We start from the raw sequence: 20,564 nt of genomic DNA, 5'->3' as shown, positions 1-20,564 counted from the left end.
AGTGGTTAACCAACCACAATTATTTATATTAAAGTTGGTCCGGGTGTCCACAAAGCAACAGGAAAGCAGCCATGATTCTGGAGTTACCTAATATGTGAACAACATGAACTCAATCCCTCCCAATTTCTGGGAAAATATGGCGCATATTCTAATACCAGCAAATTAGGAAGAAAACTCCAGAAATCTACCTTTGGTTCTCAGAAACACGTCTAATTAATGTAAGCCATCAGCATTTCTAATGTGTAAGCCATTATTCTGAGCTACACACGAGATTTGTCAATGTCCAGTCCATATTACCTAACCTAGCCTGACATTCTCTCTCGATCCTGTTAAGGAACAATCTGGGAGTACCGATAAAAACCAGTTAAAGAAATCTTCTTGGATTCCAGCAGGTTGATTTAAGAAAAAGTCAACCTTACTCAATTTTTCCCCTACCCCTAGGCAGACACTGAGTCTGCCTGAGACAGAGACACTGAGATAAGTGTCTCAAGTCAAAAGACGTGCGTTTGAAAACTAATGCTCTGAAGTAAGCAGCTATAAGACCATCTGTCATTCATTCAACAAGTATTTTTTGTGCACCTATTATGCACCAGGTGATGTACTAAGATGTGACCCTTTCCTCCAAGAATCCAGTCTATGAGGAGAGACCATCAAGCAAACAATTATAAAATGGTGTGATACAAGTAAGCACAGGGTGCTATGGGAATACAGAGGAGTGGGACTTGGGCACGTATCAAGGAGGTCTTCTTGGTAGAGTTAATTTCTAGGCTAACTGCTCAGGTATCAGAAGTAAAAAGGCCAGCAGAAAAACAGGGAGACAAATTCTGGTAAAGGGGAGAGTATGCGCTAAGCCTGGATGCCTAAGACCTGATGGGAAGATGGAGTGAATAAAGCTGATCTAACTGCAATAGGAAGATTTGGGAATAAGCTGCATATGGCTGGTACTTCTGGAAACGGATATAGGCGAAGGAGACCCCATGCCTCAGCCAACCCCCTCCTACTTACGGACTGAAGCCCAGAGGCACCACCCTGAACCCCCTCTGAAGCTGTCTGGTATAGGGATGCTGCTGGGGACCAGCCAGCCTGTCTACACCTGCTCTGCACCCTGGTGTGCTCTGTTGTTGCCTTCTCTTCTCACACCTCATCCAGTTAGCACTTGCCTGCCTAGGAAGAGAGAGAGCAGGTGCAAATATCCAATGATCAGGGTTTCAGGGCAGCAGGAGAGCTCTTCTGTAGGTGTTCTTTCAGGGAACTCTTTGGGTCGGTTTTGCACTCCACCAGCGAACCCACGTTCATCAAAACTGTGAGGAAGGCTTCTTTCCATATACACTCTGACCCTGTGGTTTCAGGCGAAAGTCCTGCCTCCAGTTGCCCAGCGCGCTTTGAGGGAGAGGCTATAGCCAGGCCGTCCCTCTCTGAGTGTGACTCCCACCCCCACACATGCAATCGACCACCTCCCCTCGCCCAAGTGTTTCTCACAGCTATTGCTCCACATTCATGTTTTTACTGTTTGCTTTCTGGCATCTCAAGGACTTGGTCCCTGTATTGGGAGAGTGGACTATATATGTGATCTCATTTCTATTCTCTTTGTATTCTAATACCATTTATGAAACAAATCCCCAAACCAGGTAGAGGGTTAATCTCCAAAATGGCAGCACAGAGCAATAATGAGCATAAATACTGATATTTACATTGGCTTTTCTTTATCTCATAGAGAGCTTCAAGTCTCCACATACAACCTTCATTTTCGTATGTGGCAAAAAATACCTATTCTCCCCTTTTACGAATGAAGAAAATGGCATGGCAGAGTGTAATAAGCGTGGACACAGAGAAGTTACTAGCTGACCTTGTGCAAGTTACTTACCAACTTCAAATTTGATTGTCTCATCTATAAAATGGCAATATATATAGCTTGCATGGCTTCACAAAGCTTAAGAGACCATACACACACACACACACACACACACACACACAAAATACACAAACCAAGACCTGGCCTTTAGCAGGTGCTCCAAAAATGAAAAGGATTATGGAGTTTACTCAAAGGTATACACCAGTTACACTTTAATTGCACCTCTACTGCATACTTTACACTGCATTCTCTTATAAGTATTAAAACACAGCTTCCAGCAGGCAGAGACCATGGGTACTTAGTGGATTTGTCTTTCCTAGAGCACATTAGAGTTTCTTGAACAAGTCAGGTGTGGAGTAAAACGGAGACACACTGAACAGCAGTTGTAGCTTTTAAGTTAGTAATACTAGTTTATATTCCAGATCCTTCATTTAGCAGAGATGCAATTTGGGGCGAGTTACATCATGTCTCTGTTTCCTCATCTATAAGAGAGTCAACAAGCACACCATCCTCGTGGTTTGTTGGGAGGCACAAACAAAATATTTTTAAATGTCTTTTTCTCTCTTATTATATGAAAGCAAATTGGGCCCAGCGCTTACTCCCAAGAAACTAAAACTAGTGATTGTCAAAGATGTACACATAAACAACTCACAGAAGGCACCTGAATATAAGAACCATTACAGAAACACAAACAAGAATGCTGGAAACTCCTTAGAGGGAGCAATGGACACTCCTGACTCTTCTGGGGCTGTTTCTTCAGATGTAGAGCAAAGGAGTCTCACAAGATGATCACGTTTCTAGGGCTAAAATCCTATGAATGTATAAGAACTCAATCATGAAAATAAAATAAAGCCTTGTAAATCCCTCCAGGTGTGGAACTGGGGAAGTTCTACATCTCATCTCATTGATGCCTCCACTAAACATCAGAACAGATTTCTTTGTTAAAAATACAATTTCAGACCAACAAATTATAACCAGTAGGTCCCTACACAGTTTAAACAACTTTCATACCTTCTCCTTTACTAAGTAGAAATTGTCTAGCCCCTCTGAATAATTTTTACTTCACATTCTCTGTGTTCACTTTTCTAAGAAATATTTAAGAACAAATACCTAATATTTCAGTCTTCGGTATGGAACGGACATAGTGCTAAATACACATGAACTGAATCTCATTTAATACTAACAATCTTGGGGGACCAGAGTCTACTAGCACCATCCTCTTTAAGATGGGTAAGGAGGTGAGTAGCTTGACTAAGGCCATTCAGGGTAGGTGGCAAGGCAGGATATGACTCCCAGGCATAATGTTGCCCAAGAACCAGCCTTTTATATTTGTTGTGCAGGGGGGATATCTCTTAAAATTGTAAGAATCTTGACAAGATCAATATACACACAGCTCCCACCAAATGTACATGAGATCTGGCATTTGAGTCCTTTTACAGATGATCAACTTTCAATGATGGCCTTAATGCTGTCATTCTATATTACATCAGGACTGACCTATTTTTTTAACACACACATTCTCCCTCTCATCCCTTTTACACATATACACACATGTGTAAATACAAATGGTCACAGAGGACACACCATGGTAGATGTTCAACTGGAGATCCTGGTTTGAGCTGTGTTTCCAAGCATTCTGTCTTCTCTAAGAATAACGGAGAGAGATTTAGAACAGAAAGAATTTAGAATATCATTTTCTGTTCAACCTCTTGATATAAATATACCTCCTTTTAAATTTCCATCCTAATAAGGTGGTGAAAAGGGGCATTCTATTAATTCCTTGATGATAGGTCTTCAAGGTTATGGATCAAACATTTGTTAAATGTGTAGGAATATTTTCAATACTTATTTATTGGTAAAACATAATACTAATTCTTTCAAAATCTTCCCAAAACAAAGAGCATTAGCTATGAGGAAAAAACACAGGAATTGGCATCAAAGAACCTGGATTGCTGGTTCTTCCTTCCTGAGCGTCAGGTTTTCCATTATGAAAATTGAGGCAATTTCTCTCTGATACACTCTTCACAGAGACTGAATGAGAGTAGATGGATGGACATGTTGTAAGTTCCGGCTTTCCATGCAAATTTCTCGTCTTACCATCATCACTACTAGTTTCTACCCCTTCCTTCAGGAACTTTACTGGTCATGATTACTTCCAATGTATGACTTAAATTTTAATAATAATTCTTCCCCTGAGCTTATCACAATTTCTCTAAAAATATTCCAAAAGCATCCTCTACTCAGCCCAACACTTCATTTCATACATTCATTCATTCATGGCACAAGTGTACTGCATTAAAGTTTCTAAAGCACTTTCACATGATTTTCATTTGACCCTCATACCAACCCAGTGATGGGCACAGGAGACTGCTGTTGCTGTTTTACAGATGCCAACCTGCATGGAAGGCATCCTGAGCTGGGGTCCGGCAGCGAGGAAGTGAGTCCAACCCCCAGCCTCTGGCCTCGTGGGGACCCCACTCCATCAGCCCTTCCTCCCTATCCTGCCAGCGGGGCTCCCTCAATGCTCCACACCCAGCCTCACACCTGAAGCCATGAATTTCTGTGTGCAGAGTATATTCAAACCTCTCTTCCTCTGTTTCCCACCTAATTTCAATGATATGGTCCATGGGTATGAAAGCTCCCGGGCTCTAAGAAACTTTTGAAGGACTTTATGGGTAGCTTCAGAATCTCCCATATTCTGGGGCTTCCCTGGTGGCACAGTGGTTGAGAGTCTACCTGCCAATGCAGGGGACACGGGTTCGAGCCCTGGTCTGGGAAGATCCCACATGCCGCGGAGCAACTAGGCCCATGAGCCACAATTACTGAGCCTGCGCGTCTGGAGCCTGTGCTCCGCAATGAGAGGCCGCGATAGTGAGAGACCCGCGCACCGCGATGAAGAGTGGCCCCCGCTTGCCGCAACTAGAGAAAGCCCTCGCACAGAAATGAAGACCCAACACATAAATAAATAAATAGACAGAGAGATAAATAGATAAATAAATAAATAAAATTAAAAAACAAAAAGATACTGCAAAAACATAAAAAGGCATCAAAAATTTAAAAAGTGTAGAGAGTTGGGCTTCCCTGGTGGCGCAGTGGTTGAGAGTCCACCTGCCGATTCAGGGGACACGGGTTCGTGCCCCAGTCCGGGAAGATCCCACATGCCGCAGAGCAGCTGGGCCCGTAAGCCATGGCCACTGAGCCTGCGCGTCTGGAGCCTGTGCTCCGCAACGGCAGAGGCCACAACAGTGAGAGGCCCATGTACCGCAAAAAAAAAAAAAAAAAAAAAAGTGTGGAGTGTTAAATTACTCTAATTTTTTCCCCCAAATTTGGCAATGCAGTTCTTCTATGGGGTGAAAAAAATGCGATTTCTTTAAAGAATATGGTCAAGTCCCTGTAAAAACAAAATGCACATAAATATTTATGACACCAAAATGCTGGATGACTTCATCTACTACTTACTAGAAGAGGTAATAAATCCATTCAGGCTTAATAGTCTCCATTTCTTGGTAATATTGTTTGGAAAGTTTTGAACAGGTGGTATGTTTCCCCTCTAGGGTTGTTATTTGCTTGAAATAATTTTCTACTTGGCATATTCAATTAGTAGCTTAAGAAAACACATTTTAGAAATAGTTTACCATAAAGTTTTGAATTTCATCCCCTGCTGGGTTTGCTTCTCTAGCATATAAAACTAAAAGACACGTTTCCATTTTTAACTGATTTTATTTTCTGAAACTTTTTAAAAAGAATGATAGAGAAATCACAATTCAAGATGCATTTACGTGGGGAGGGATAAACTAGGAGTTTGGGATTAGCAGAAACAAACTACTATATATAAAATGATAAACAACAAGGTCCTACTGTATAGCACAGGGAACTATATTCAGTATCTTGTAATAACCTATGATGGAAAAGAATATGAACAAGAATATTTACGTATGTGTATGTATGTATGTATGACCGAATCACGTTGTGTACACCAGAAACTAACACAACACTGTAAATTAACTATATTTCAATTTTTAAAAAAAGATGCATTTACAATAATTACAAAGGTAAGATATAAATGGAAAGAATCAAGGTACAGAAAAATGTGTAGAGTTTACTCATATTTGCATAAAAAGTTATTATATAAATACGCATATCCATAAACTATTTCTGGAAGTAGACAAAAGGGAAATACTTTTTGTTTTATCCTATTTTCATCATTTGAGGTTTTTGTCATGTGTGCATTAACATAAAGAGTTAATTAGGACAAATACTAGAAGAGAAAATTCTCTGCAAGTGACCATTTGCCAATCATCATTACAGGTCTCTAAAAAGAAACAGGAACGCCCAGGGGGCTGCTTCAAAGCTCATCCAGGTTTGCTGCCGGGTGTGGCAGACTCGGGATGTGCTTCCCGTCAAGATGCACATGCTTTTTATCAGAAACAACACCACAAATTATATCAGTACTTTTATTCAAACCTAGTAATCTACCTAAGTTATCATTCTAGCAGCTCAGAACTACAGGGGGTGGGAAGAGAAAATGTGAGAATAGAAACAAGCTAAACTGACAATCAAGTGGACGCTAAGCTTCACAGAGCGTTACTATGTGTGGACAACAAATTGAAACCACTTTGATTTCAGTTTCCAGGATGATTCGTCAGGAGTTTGTCATATCTAATTCCAAACCCAGCAGTGCCGTTTTATACAGGGGGAGATGCTGAAAAGACTCAAATAATGAGTCATTAGGTAGTCAATGGACAACGCAAACATACTTAAAACATCCAGCTAACGTGCCCATCCATGAGGGGTCAGGGCTCGAAACTGTAAAACTGAAGGTTGTCCGAATCACAGCAGCTGGAATGATTCCTCAACTTATTCACATGCCAATAAACAGTCACTGAGTAACTGCAGTGGGTGAAGCCCTGGGGATTCAGCGAAGATGGGGTTACTGCCCTCAACAAGATTATTACCACGAGGCGAGAAGACAGACTGCATCAGCTACCATAGCCTAAAAGAACCACTCCAGTGGGTGTCTGGAGGAGAGCCGTGAGAGACGGAAATTAACTATACTACAACTTTAAAAAAGGATGCATTTACAATAATTATAAAGGTAAGATATAAATGAAAAAAAAATTATTTCAGGCCGGTATCTGCTGAGGCAGCAGAGAAGACTTCACACAGGGGGCTCTTTTGAGCTCAGACTTACCTATTGATAGTGGGAAGAAGAAGGAGGTATTTCAGGCAGGAGAATTACATCTGCACAGGCGCAGAGGTGTGGGAATGGATGTTAAATTAAGAGAAATATACATTCTGAACAGCTGGAGCATAGACCTCAAACGAGCTAGTGTCAGGATCATGGCTGCCGGGGTGAGGAACAGCCGCCAGTCCTCTGAGGGGCTTCCCTGCCATACACAGGAGGAGAGACTTTAGCCGGTAGCCATCGCAGAGCACGTGAAAACATCCTCCTGGGAATGACCCGTTAGGAACTGTGGGCCAGAGATCACTCAGGTCCGAAACACAGTGGCACGCTGCTTCTGACACAAAGCTAGGGCGGCAGCACATCCAAGTAAAAGGAAGGTAAAGACTGGGGTCAGGAGCTCTAAGTGACAGGTGTCACCTTCTCCCAGAGCAACCCTGAGCAAGTAACCGCATTTCTCTGTGTCTTACTTTCTGCAACATGAGAGACTGCTCCACAGATCAAGCGGGAAGGAATGTGAAAGGTACTAAGACAGCCAATGCCTTCCCAGGGTTAGTCTGACCTTCCTACTGACCCCTGACAACTCTCGTTCACAAGCCCTCACGAAGCCTGCTACTGTCACACCCATCCTGACACCTTCCCAGCCAGAGAGAAGAGACCCCATCCGGTCACAGTGAAGTCTGGTCAGAGACTCTATTTCTATGCTTTTCCTCTGCAGTCAGGCAATGCTTCCGAGCCTTGAATTTTATAGCGTGACATTTTAATACTTTCTTAAATATTTTGTGAAAAAACACCACAGCACATATGATGGGACAGGGATACCTCAATTCATCTGTTACAGATTCCACCCCTCGATCTGGAACGTTCTTCCCCTCCATCTTTCTGGTGCTATGCTCGTCCTTTTCATTACTCAATTGAGGTCTTTCCTGAGCCTGTTTAAATCGTATTCTACACACACAGTCCTTAACTTTCTTCTTGTTTTCAAAGCTCTTATCACAATCTAATAAAGTATACATTTTATTTACTTATTTTGTTTATAGTGCTCCTTCCTCAGTGGAATGTAAATCTGAAAAGGGCAACGGTTTTTTTTTTTTTTTAACATCTTTATTGGAGTATAATTGCTTTACAATGGTATGTTAGTTTCAGCTTCACAACAAAATTAATCAGTTATATATATACATATATTCCCATATCTCTTCCCGCTTGCGTCTCCCTCCCTCCCACCCTCCCTATCCCACCCCTCCAGGCGGTCACAAAGCACCGAGCTGATCTCCCTGTGCTATGCGGCTGCTTCCCACTAGCTAACTGCCTTACGTTTGGTAGTGTATATATGTCCATGCCTCTTTATCGCTTTGTCACCGTTTACCCTTCCCCCTCCCCATAGCCTCAAGTCCATTCTCTAGTAAGTCTATGTCTTTATTCCTGTTTCACCCCTAGGTTTTTCATGACATTTTTTTTTTAAATTCCATATATATGTGTTAGCCTACGGTATTTGTCTCTCTCTTTCTGACTTACTTCACTCTGTATGACAGACTCTAGGTCTATCCACCTCATTACAAATAGCTCAATTTCGTCTCTTTTTATGGCTGAGTAATATTCCATTGTATATATGTGCCACATCTTCTTTATCCATTCATCCGATGATGGACACTTAGGTTGTTTCCATCTCTGGGCTATTGTAAATAGAGCTGCAATGAACATTTTGGTACATGACTCTTTTTGAATTATGGTTTTCTCAGGGTATATGCCCAGTAGTGGGATTGCTGGGTCATATGGTAGTTCTATTTGTAGCTTTTTAAGGAACCTCCATACTGTTCTCCACAGTGGCTGTATCAATTTACATTCCCACCAACAGTGTAAGAGGGTTCTGAAAAGGGCAACGGGTTTTACATATACTTTGCTCACGACTCTCTCCCCAGGATCTAGAATACTCCCTGGCATAAGTAGTCATCTGACAAATATTTGATAAACACACACATAATTCAATTATTTCATATGTACTGAAGAATTATTAATTTTCAGTAATCCACCCAGGGAACATTTGTTTACTACCCTTGATATGTCAGGTCCTGCTCTAAGCAATGAGGAAAACAATAAATACAACACAGACCCTGGTCTCAAATAGCTCATTTTCTAGTGAGATGGAAGAGATAAATTCAAAGTAGTAGAGTATAAACGTTATGAGGTAAGTAAAAGGCAGTAAAAACGTGCATAGAGGAGCACCCAACACAGCGTGGGAGCACGACAGAATGGTGGCAGGTGGTAGGAACCATGCCTTGGTGAGGTAAGACCTGAACCAAGTGCTAAGCAAAGAAATGCTGGGGAAACATTATAGGCAAAAGAGTACAACATACTGAATGCAAAAAAGAGAGAACACGCGGGCTGGCTGAGAAATTTAAGCAGCTTGGTACAGCTGGAGTGAAGGAACATGAAGTCGCAGAAACAGACAGAGGCCAGACCACCTTGCTAGGGCAACAGGAAATCACTGAAGGATTGTAGACTCAAGGGAGGATGACCAGACCTCCATTTTGGAAAGACTTCTCAGACAGATGCTTGGAAAAAGATGCAAACGCAACAAAAAGGAAGAGACAATGATGTTTGATTGCGTTTTTCACTCTTCATCTCACCCTTCAGACTAACAACCAAATGCTTTCCACAGAGTTGCCAAGAAGTCTCTGGAGAATTAGCTGGCTTGTGACCTAGCCGTGTGCCATCTGAGAAGTTAGAAATCATGTGTTGAGGCATCACCACTGGGCCACGTGAGCCTTGCTGGCTTCTGTTTGCCCTAGGCGTTAATGCTGCTTCCCAAAGCAATGACCCTGACCAGCAGCGGCCTTACACTACTGGGCCCAGAAAGGGAACGGCTACAGGTGTCAGGAACCACGTCACGGGGTGGGTGAGTATTCCAACAAGCAGGAATCTGAGGCCAAGGCCTAGGGTCAGGCAGGAGACCTCCAAGGGACATCTTCAAAGGAAAGAACAGTTTGACAGGAAAACGGTGACAGGCACAAGACCAAGAGCTAAAGGGCAGCAATGGTGGGTTGACATAAGATCAAAGGAAGAAACGGAAATTGGTGTAAAGGGTAGAAAAGGGCAGGAATCAGGTTTCATCATTCTTCACAGTATAACACCAGGCTCTACGTCCTTCACAGCTGGCAGTCAATAAACGCTGGGTCGATGAAAGGATGTGCAAAATATAAGACCTGAAAATAAAACACTCATACTTTCCGTTGGGAATACACAAGAAACCAAGATGGACACACCTTTACTTCTAACCCTCATCTTTCAGTGTTCTACTTCCTCTCTCTGCATGGTTTAGTCACAGAAATCTTAAGTGGGGTTTCTTACAGTGACTTCAGTATCTGAAGTAGGAAACAGTGACTGCCAGATATAAAGGCCAGGATGGAATTTACTGGTTTTCTCCTGCCTTACCTCTCTCAAAGACAGTTCAGGATTGGGGACTTACCTCTCTCAAAGACAGTTCAGGATTTGGGACTTACCTCTCTCAAAGACAGTTCAGGATTTGGGACTTTTAATTTTTGGTTCAAAGTAATTTACTATCGGGGAAAACAGGAAAAATACAGACTGCACTAGAACTTCCCTTCAAGAGGACTACTTTAAGCTTTTAGGTGATGAAACCGAAGATCAGGCCAAAATGGGGCTCTGCAGCCAGCTCTTTGGCTTCTGTCACAGTCTGAACACGTGGTCTGTCTGGCGAGGGTTTCCAGTCCTCTCATCTGCAGCTCCTCTAATCCACCTTTACGTAACTGTCTCTCGTGGATTTATGGTAAGTGGTGAGTTCACTGAGGTCAGACAGCCATAATCACCTTCTCATCTCAAGACTCGCTCAGAGGCCGTGGCACACATAAGGTACTCGGGGCGGGGTTTAGGGCTACACCAGCTGACCAAGTGGCCTTTCAATCCTCTGTATTCATGAAAGGTGGAACATAGTGTTGGGCATGCAGTGTGACCTTAATATAGATTACACACATGGAAATAGTACATACTACATGGGAGTCGTGAGCCAATTATCCAGCACTTGCGTATGTACTACTGAAAAGATAAAGACATTTAAAAGCAGACACCAGCAAACGCCATGAATACTCTTTGCCAGCCAACCAATTGAATGGAATAAGAAAGACATTAAGTAAGTACACTGTTCCAGAAATAAACCTGCCACACTTCCACCTATATAATCACTTTTCCTCAATTTATAACACAGTAGGTCAATTCCTTATTTCACATAAAAACATACCTGTGATATAAAAGCAAAACAAAGGAAAATTACTAGAGTATAGGATAAAAGTACTGCACAAAGCAGCAGCAGCTACTGAAAACAAAAAAATAAATTCAAAATTTCCAAAATAAAGTAATATATCAACTGGCTAAAAAAAAAGAAGCAGCCCTTTTCTTGGCCAATTCCATCTTAATATACCTATTCCTGAGAACAATACCCACTGACATTGATGATGCCCTTGGGAGAGTAACCTGCATGGCACAGGGTTCCCCCACTCACCTTCCTCTTTTTAAATAAAAACTGATGAATGAAAGCCATAGATTTTGCCACAAATGGAATGTTTTCACATACTTAAGGTTCTTAGATATGTTTTGGATGGCAGAGGCAGCTAGAACTTTGATACTCATGTGAAATTATTTCTTTATAGTCTACTTTGGGTCGGAGAGGAAGAATTCTGCCTCAGTAAAAACTGAAGCTTGGATTTGTACACAGAGTGGATTTGGAAGTCTGATCTATTTGCTCACCTACTCTTAAAGTGGTAATTCTCTTAAAATGTCCGGTATAAAAAGGAAATAATTTCCAAACGCTGATGATTAAAGGTGGTGTATACAAGTAAACCTAGAGGGCTTCCATTTTCCAGCGGCATCTGGAACACTTCCGTGTCCACAAAAGAAGGCACGTGTAACCTGAGGCCATGTTTAGGTGCTCTCACTCAGAAATTAACAATAAAGTTAAATAAAAGTGTCAGAAGCTTGGTGGCAAGTAGGCATAGTGTGCCTCAACATTTCATCTGCATAATTACTACTCTCATATCTCTCTGGCTTAAAAATAAATAAAAGTGCAGCACCGTTCAAAGAACTACATTGCCTACTGTCCTCAATTAGAGCCATCTTCCTCTTGAGAAGTGAGTTAAAAAGCTAACTCTCCATTTCTCCTCTCCTTCAGCCTTTCCTAAGAACGCTGTAATATAAAATAAATGACAGAAAAGTTAGGGGATGAATCAGCATTCACAATAAATATTAGAAACTCTACTTCTTATTAATTCCTGGAAAAGCAACTACGTATAACACAGAAAAGGCAAAGGCTGTCAGCCACTGGGAATACAAAGCACTCTGAATACAAAGTGCATCAGTCCCTCCAAAGAGGTAAACGTGTTTAACTACTTTAGAAAAGCTTAACCCTGCCCATTAACAGGGTGGAAACCATGAGGACTCACCCTGTAAAGAGGATGGCACTTGTCCCTGAAACACGGAGCCAACCGGGCGTAGATCTGTAGGCTATAGTAATAGGCTGCCAGCTGGAGAGAGAGAGCAGAGTGCGACTGCTTTTCAAAGCACCTGTTAGCGTCTAACACCTAGGAAGGGAGCACGAGAGAAACAGCTCAGCTGAAAGGAAATTGGCACAACTGTCATAAACCATTACATTTCTAGTCCTTACTCTAGAATTTTGGTTCAAAGTTTCTAGCATATCAGCTCAAGCTCAATGTATCTTGAGCTTGTATCATCTTAATATGACTACATTAAAATTCAGAAGACATGATAAGGCAGATCCTATGCACATGAAAGTAGATTTTAAAATCAACATTTCAGCTAACATTGTAGAATTCACTTTCCGGATACTGACCACAGTCCTTCCATCTTGTAAGAACAACCAGAAGGAAGTGAAACATATAACAAACAATTTACTGGTGAAAACCCCCAGTAAAGGCTTAGCTTATTCATTTTTAAGTCCTTGTTTCTTGGAAAGGGTAAACTTACCTGTGGTAAGGCAAGGAGATAAGCAAGAGCCAAGGTCATATCATTTGGTAAAGCATCGCTCGCCAGCTGCAAGAGAACTGAATGTAGAAAACATATATATATATTGCATTATATTATTAGAGGATCCATGTGACATTCATTCATAGTTACTAAGTGTCATGACTTTAGTCCTTTATGATGTCAACAGTAATTCGTTTCAGAGAACTCTTTAAGATCCTTTATGAAAGTCTATTCAGCACCATAGAAATAACAGACTACATGAAACTATGTTAAATGATAACCTTGCCTCAACTCAAATTATGCTGTTTGTTAATTACACAAGAGAAAACCCAATTAGTGCAGCTACAAAGTCTAAGTGCAAATAGATCAGTGAGGATGGTTTCTGCCAGCTAATCTTTTGGTTTTCAAGACCCAGACCAAGCTATAAAATTCTGGATATCAATGACAGCTACTGTAGAAAATGACCATCTGAGCATTAACGATGAGAGTAACAACACAGCTTTTTGTGAGTGCAGATTTAGGATAAATCTTCTGATTTTACTACAGTTACGGTAAGTGGTTTTGTTCTTTCTCTTCACCACACTCCACAGAAAGAAAACCAGTCTCTTGCTTTGATTATAGAACACCTTAAAATATCCCAACCATCTACAACTTTTCCACAAAAATTTTTATATAAGCAACGACCTATCAATGTCATGGCTTTAATAAAGGAGAGAACACTTCCAATAACATCTGTGTTTATACCCATTTTTTTCTTTTTTTTTTTTGCGGTACGCGGGCCTCTCACTGCTGTGGCCTCTCCCGTGTGGAGCACAGGCTCCCGACGCGCAGGCTCAGTGGCCATGGCTCACAGGCCCAGCCGCTCCGCTGCACGTGGGATCTTCACAGACGGGGGCACGAACCCGCGTCCCCTGCATCGGCAGGCGGGCTCTCAACCACTGCGCCACCAGGGAAGCCCTATCCATTTTATATTAATAAGGAGGTATTCCATTTAGGGTCTCAAGTGACAAATACCAGGTAGTCATTGTAATCACAATGTAAATCTTTTATTTTTAAAGAACGGACTCTCCTAACCTTCACTAATGAAGGTAAACAGTATTGAAATAATTCAAAGTAAATATTTCACTTTGTAAATACACCATATAATTTTTTCCCAGAAGATTCACCTTCCTAATTGTGTCTTACTTGAACTAAAATTTAAAGCCATCCATATAATCTGAGCTCGGCTGACCCCTGGAGCAGTGGGTGGGTGTGCGGTGAGAAGCCCGCTGCAAGCGGCTGGAGCATCAGAGGCTGACCTAAAACTCAGCATGTCCTGCGCATGATCTATGGGGGAAGAAACAGAGCTTTCTCCACTGTGCCTCTGCAAAGAGTTCTCTAAATACTCACTTCCTCTGTGTTCTCCAAATCTCATAAACCAAGTTGGACCACCAGTCAGTCTCAGGCCTCCCAAGGAACTGTACCGTTCTAGAGATGTTTTCTGATCAAAAGCTACTCATTTCAAGGCCCATTTCCACATTCAGCCCTTCACTCAGTATCAATGAGAACTTTCTCTGAACCTAATATTGCTCTAAAATAAGAATCAGAGTTCCTGCCCTTTCAGAGTAAACACACTAAGACCAGAAAAAGTCTTCAAATAAATAATTTAAAACTACAACGCAAAGGGCCCAAATCAAATTTTATACAAACAAGTATGAGAGCAAAGAAGAGTTATAAAATTGCCAAATGTATTCTAGAACACTATCAAAACCGAAGGATGAAGGACTTAAGTTATACATTTTGGACAACAGAAGATGAAGGAAGAAAAAGCATGTAAGCTTAGTCTGCTGAAAACCTTGTACTTCTGAGAAAGATTTACCTAGAGTCTAGAAATTGCACACCATACAAACACACATAGAAACACACACACAAGCCCAGGGCTGCCATTTTGGCTTATGTCTGCCTTATGTACTTTACCATTTAATACCTGCCCAGCTGTCCGCGGGACCTTTAATTTGGAGAAAAAACAAATTCCAATAGTTTCACATACTAATAATTCTTCCTTATTAATTTTCTTTCTTTGTTGCTTTTCTTATAAGATGACCTACAACTGCAACCTTATTTAGTTTTTTTCCACCCCCGTTTTTATTTTCTTCAGGTACTTCCCTTCCTTATGCACAAAAGAGGCCGATTTTCAAACAAGTATACCTAAACCCACTCATCAAAAAACAGCCCTGTCTCTTCAGAGCTCAGGAGCCCTTATTCCAAGTGAGTGGCTGATGCTCCAGCTAGTAGAGGACCACCCTTCTCCCTCTCAGAGCTGTGGTTGGTTAGGGCCAGTCTGAAGCCTGCCTGGGAAAATCAGTCCCATGACTGACTATCTTCCCATCAGACTTTTCTTTTTTTTTCTTTTTAAATCCTGCCATCAACTCAATCTTTCACTCCATTTAATGTGCATTTGGTTATTTCCAAAAACCAAAGCACCCTCAAGGGATGAAAAAATATGGTACCACTGAAGATATTCCTAAGCATATGCTACAGACCCTGAAGGAAATTCCAAAAGGAAAACAACCCAACAAAAAACAAAAACAACAAAAAAGAGCCATGACAGCATGGTTGGAACAAATGCATAGTTCCCAGAAGATACCTTTGAGAGAGAGAATCTCCATCTGAATACGTAAGTTCCAGTAGGTTTATTTTTTAAAGAGTTATATTAATTCACAGATACAACTCACAAGATGGTCACTAGCATTTCTTGAACATATATCACTGAATACAAAGCTTTCAGCAGGCAAAAGAGAAAAGAAATAGTTAATTTCCATGAGCTAAAAGTAATGACAAAAATCACCCTCAGAGGAGTCCAAAGAATCATCACTGTTAATTTTCACCAAGCAGTGAAAATAATCACTTTGAAATACAAATATTTGCTCCAAGTGAATAATAACCACGTGGGTTTTATTTCATATATACAAATGTGTTCATCATTTCAAACTTTTCTGCATTTTATAATGCTTTGACACTGGGGGGGTCTTGACGATCCTGGTGAGACTGACCTCCCAGGGCTAGCTAGTCAATTGGCAGGTAGAGCAGATGGTTTCCCTGTGAGCACGCCTTTGATCTACAGACCAACCAGTTCAGAGCCAATTCTCTGAACCACCCCCTCTCTCTCTGGCTTTTACACTACAGAGGCAATACTACCTCGCCCTGATCACCTCAGGGCCAGGCGCCGGTCAGCCAGAGACCATCCCATAGCCCAGAGTCCACCAGGTTATTCAAACTCTCCATCGTAAGCTTGCTCAAGCGTGCCTACCACACCTCTCCTGTTCCTTCCCACGAAAACCCATACTCTGGCCTCATGCCTTCTGCCTCCAGGTGACCTGAGTGCCTCCCCATGTAGCCCAGGTGGCTTGCTGTGTCTTCTGTTTCTAGGGATTGGTGAGTATAAACTTCTTCCTTCATGACAATCATTTTCATGTCTGGGTGTCTGCCCACACCTGAATAAAACCAGACTCTGGGTACATTTCAGAACAACAAGTAAAACATCTATAAATGTACAATGAATCCCTGGCAAACAAAATCAGGCAGAATGATACAGCAGGAGGGAAATCATCTTCAGAACCAGAAAGTTACGGGATCAAAGCTAAGACCCACCACTGACTTACTGCACAAGTTTTTCCAATTGATCGTCCTGTACCCAGTAACTCTCATATTTCTAAAAATAGTACACTATTCTCCCAGTGAGACACATAAAACCCCAGAGTCATCTTGGACTTTACTCTCTTCTCCGCTCCCAACATTCAGGTAGTCATCAAGTCCTGCTGAATTATTTCTAAAGAACTCTTTCACACATACCTTCTATTTTCACTGCCACAAACTCTAGATTGTCAGTGTTCAAAACCTGGACTCTTTCAATAACCCCCCAACTCTACCTGATGCCTTCAGTCTCTCTCCTTCCAATCCATCCTTAAAATAGTAGTTTCATACTAATTTTATAGGAATGTTCATTAAGTACTGTGTAATCATGTCTCTCGCCAGCTGAAAACACATTCTCTCTCTCTCTCTCTCCCCTACCTTCAATGGTTTCCCATTCCCTAAAGAAGGAAACCTAGATTTCTTATTTAGCACTCAAGGCCTTCATAAATATGGGCCAGCCATAACTTATGGTTTTAACTGGTATTATTTCTACCCTATACCCCAGCCAAATTAATCTGACATTCAAATAACCTATAATGCAAACTCTCTATAAAGAAAGTGCTCATGCCATTCCTCTATATAACAATAATAATAGTTATTATTATCATAAAATGAAAATAACTATTTAAAAAAAAATCTGCTTTGATGAGCCAGATATGAGATAGATGCTTTGTATAAATTAGCTCTAAGTGCCACAAAAAGCTCTGCAAAGAATGCAGTATTAACTTGTTTTTACATAGGCTTGGAAAGCTATGTAAATCACCTAAACTCAGAAAGGCAGTTAATCTGTAAAGACAGTGTTATGAACCAAATATTTGTGATTCCCCCAAATTTATATGTTGAAGCCCCAGCCCTCAACATGAGGGTATTTGGAGATGGGGCCTTTGGGAAGTAATTAGGGTTAGATGAGGTCATGAGGAGTGGGATCCTCATGATGGGGTTAGTGCCCTTATAAGAGGAGACATCAGAGTTCACTTGTAAACACTCTACTCTTTCTCCCCACTCCCTCCCTCCCCCCTACCCCCCGTCCTGATGTAAAGACACAGTGAGAAGACAGCCATGTGCTAGCCAGGAAGAGATCACTACCAGAACCCAAAAACGCTGGCACCCTGATTTCCAGTCTCCAAACTGTGAGACTAAATTTCTGTTGTTTAAGCCACTTGGTCTATGGTATTTTGTTATGGCAGCCCAAGCTGACTAATACAGACAGGAAACAAGACATACAAAATTAGATATCTCTTCTTGTTAATATGTACCAGGCTGTCGACAATATTATGCTATTGCAAGCAATGAACATATGCCATATTTTTCATGTGTGTGAATTCACAGGATAAATTCCTAGAAGCAGAATTATTAGGTTAAGCAATACCCGCAGCCATAATTTTCATAGCTGTTGCCGAATTGCCACGTGTTTTTCAAATTCTCACTTGAAGCCAAGTCCTCACTGCAGCAACTCGACCAGGACTGCTACTTAGCTGGCACAACTCACCCACGTGAATGTCCACTTGGCCCATTTCTCAAGAGGCTTCTTGACATCTATTTTAACTACACAAGATGAAGATCCCTTAAGGTTGGGGTAAGTCCAAAATCCACTCCACAGGGTAAGCCTTCACTCATATGAATTGACTCCTCAGGATTCATCCTAAGAGAAAGGCACCTGGCCTATTTCCCTTCTCTGGGGAACTACGACTCAGACTTTTGCCCTACTGTCACAGGATGAACTCCAGTGAAATCCAGAATAATAAATTCTATTTAAATTCTTCTGTGATTGGGTTCTGTTACTGGTACAGTCCTTGTGCAGATGAAGACTATAAACTCTAGATAAAGCACAAAAGGCAAATATCGGAAGGCACTGGAGAGGCACCGAAAGCAGACAGAGACTGGAGGGTAGATGCCATTTGGAAACATGACATGGCACCGGTGATTTCCCATTTTTACAGCTTCTATCCTGAGGGCAAGCTCCTGTCTGTTCCTTGCCAGGCAGGTAAAATTCGGAGAGAGAACCAGAAGTCTTAAAGAACCAGAGCCCAGAAAAACCACAACCGCTGACAAGTAAGAGAGGTCTGATAGTTTCTTATAAAACTAAACAAATCCATAATCTTTGGCCCAGAAAGTCTACCCTTAGATAGTTATCCCAGAGAAGTAAAAACACAGGTCCACAAAAACACTGTACAAGAGTTCACAGCAGCTTTTTCATAATAACCATCAACTGGAAAAAGCCTTCATGTCCCTTAACAGAAGAATGGGTAAACTGTGGTATATTCATACAATGGAATACTTCTCAGTCATTAAAAAACAAAAAAAAAGGGCTTCCTTGGTGGCACAGTGGTTAAGAATCCGCCTGCCAATGCAGCGGACACAGGTTCGAGCCCTGGTCCGGGAAGATCCCACATGCCGCGGAGCAACTAAGCCCGTGCGCCACAACTACTGAGCCTGCGCTCTGGAGTCCACAAGCCACAACTACTGAGCCCATGAGCCACAACTACTGAAGCCCACGCACCTAGAGCCCGTGCTCCACAACAAGAGAAGCCACCGCAATGAGAAGCCCACGCACCGCAACGAAGAGTAGCCCCTGCTCGCCGCAACTAGAGAAAGCCCCCACGCAGCAACAAAGACCCAACACAGCCAAAAATAAATAAATAAAATAAATAAATTAAAAAAAAAAACAGCTTTGTAAAAACAAAAAAAGAGAAGAAAGAAAATAAAAACCTACTGATAGATGCAGGTAAACCTCAAGTTTTACACAAAAGAACACATCCTGTATGATTCCACTGAATGAATTCTAGAACAGTCAAAACTGATCTACAGCGGGGAAAATCCAAACATTTGTCACCTGACTGGGAGTGTGGGGTGGGTGTTTTCAGGAAAGAGGCATCAACTTTCTGGGGTGATAGAAATGTTCTGTATCTTGAGAGGAGTCAGGGCTACACAGGTGCTGCACTTGTCAAAACTCACCAACCTTATGTCTACACTTCAGATTTTTGTATTTCATTGTTTGTAGATGTTATCTCACAAAAAAGTAAGAAATGCTGACTCTAGTTAAAGATATGCACAGCGCAGTGTCAAGGGGTGAAGTGTAATGATGCCGACAACTTTGAAACATGTCAGCAAAGCAGCTGGATTTGGTGGACGGACTAGAGCAAGTATAGTAAAATGTTCGCTGTAGAATCTAGGTGGAGCAGTATATGGGAGTTCGCTGTAGAATTTTCTCAACTTTTCTGCGCATTTGAAAATTCCCTTAATAAAATATTTGGGGAAGAAAAGAGAAAAAACTCCTCTCTGAAAACAGTGCCAAATGCTCAAGCTCCCCGTCAGTTATTTTTTTTCCCAAATGAGGTTTCCTGAAAGATCCTTGTAGACAAGTGTACACACGCCTCATCTCCAGCACTAAGGCAGCTGAGGTTCCGGCCACACAAAGCCCATGACCTCCCCACTGCTCCAAGACTAGAAAGACCACAATCACTGGCATCGGGGACACCACAGTCCCCTACGTCCCCAGGTTGAAAGGGAAGGGATCATCTCTCTTCCCTAATCCTTAACACAACTGTTGAAGTCATCTTGTGACATCTTTCTCCCCCATAGCCAGATCACAGCTCATCAATCCCTACAACCCAGAACCCCTCCTGACTAATAACCGAATTGTTGAAGGAAACTGATGGTGGAGGGACCAGTGGGGAAGGGGGTGGGGAGAGACACGATAACTGCCCACACTTCACACCACCCGAACTTTCCCAGCAGCCCTCACTGAGGCTCAATTATTCTTGCAAAGTAGAAATCAAGCCCTCACATACGGGAAGCTTCTCAGAGTCTGAATCTGTGAGCCATCTGATGCGACGCAGGACAAAATGATCAATGAGGATCTGA

The 20,564-nt window shown here is 41.8% G+C and overlaps 1 protein-coding gene and 1 long non-coding RNA gene across 5 annotated transcripts in view; one reads left to right on the top strand and one right to left on the bottom strand.

Moving 5' to 3' along the window:
* The window catches only part of NBAS (NBAS subunit of NRZ tethering complex), a 341,400-nt gene that overhangs the window by 119,619 nt on the left and 201,217 nt on the right, over positions 1–20,564 (bottom strand). For all 4 annotated transcript variants that reach the window (XR_004485944.2, XM_004274869.2, XM_033437419.2 and 1 more), the window contains 2 exons: positions 13,029–13,105; positions 12,488–12,625 (listed from right to left, as the gene is read on the bottom strand). Coding sequence is in view for 3 of the 4 variants with exons in the window: in XM_004274869.2 (XP_004274917.1) it covers positions 12,488–12,625; positions 13,029–13,105 (215 nt within the window). In the remaining variant the exon portion in view is untranslated. The remainder of the gene's footprint in view (positions 1–12,487; positions 12,626–13,028; positions 13,106–20,564) is intronic.
* The window catches only part of LOC125960762 (uncharacterized), a 308,514-nt gene that overhangs the window by 170,664 nt on the left and 117,286 nt on the right, over positions 1–20,564 (top strand). The gene's annotated exons all lie outside the window — the stretch shown is intronic.

This window comes from Orcinus orca, chromosome 13 (assembly GCF_937001465.1).
Source record: "Orcinus orca chromosome 13, mOrcOrc1.1, whole genome shotgun sequence".
Taxonomy (NCBI): domain Eukaryota; kingdom Metazoa; phylum Chordata; class Mammalia; order Artiodactyla; family Delphinidae; genus Orcinus; species Orcinus orca.
The sequence above is the reverse complement of the archived record's forward strand: the minus strand, read 5'-3'. Positions and strand labels throughout refer to the sequence as shown.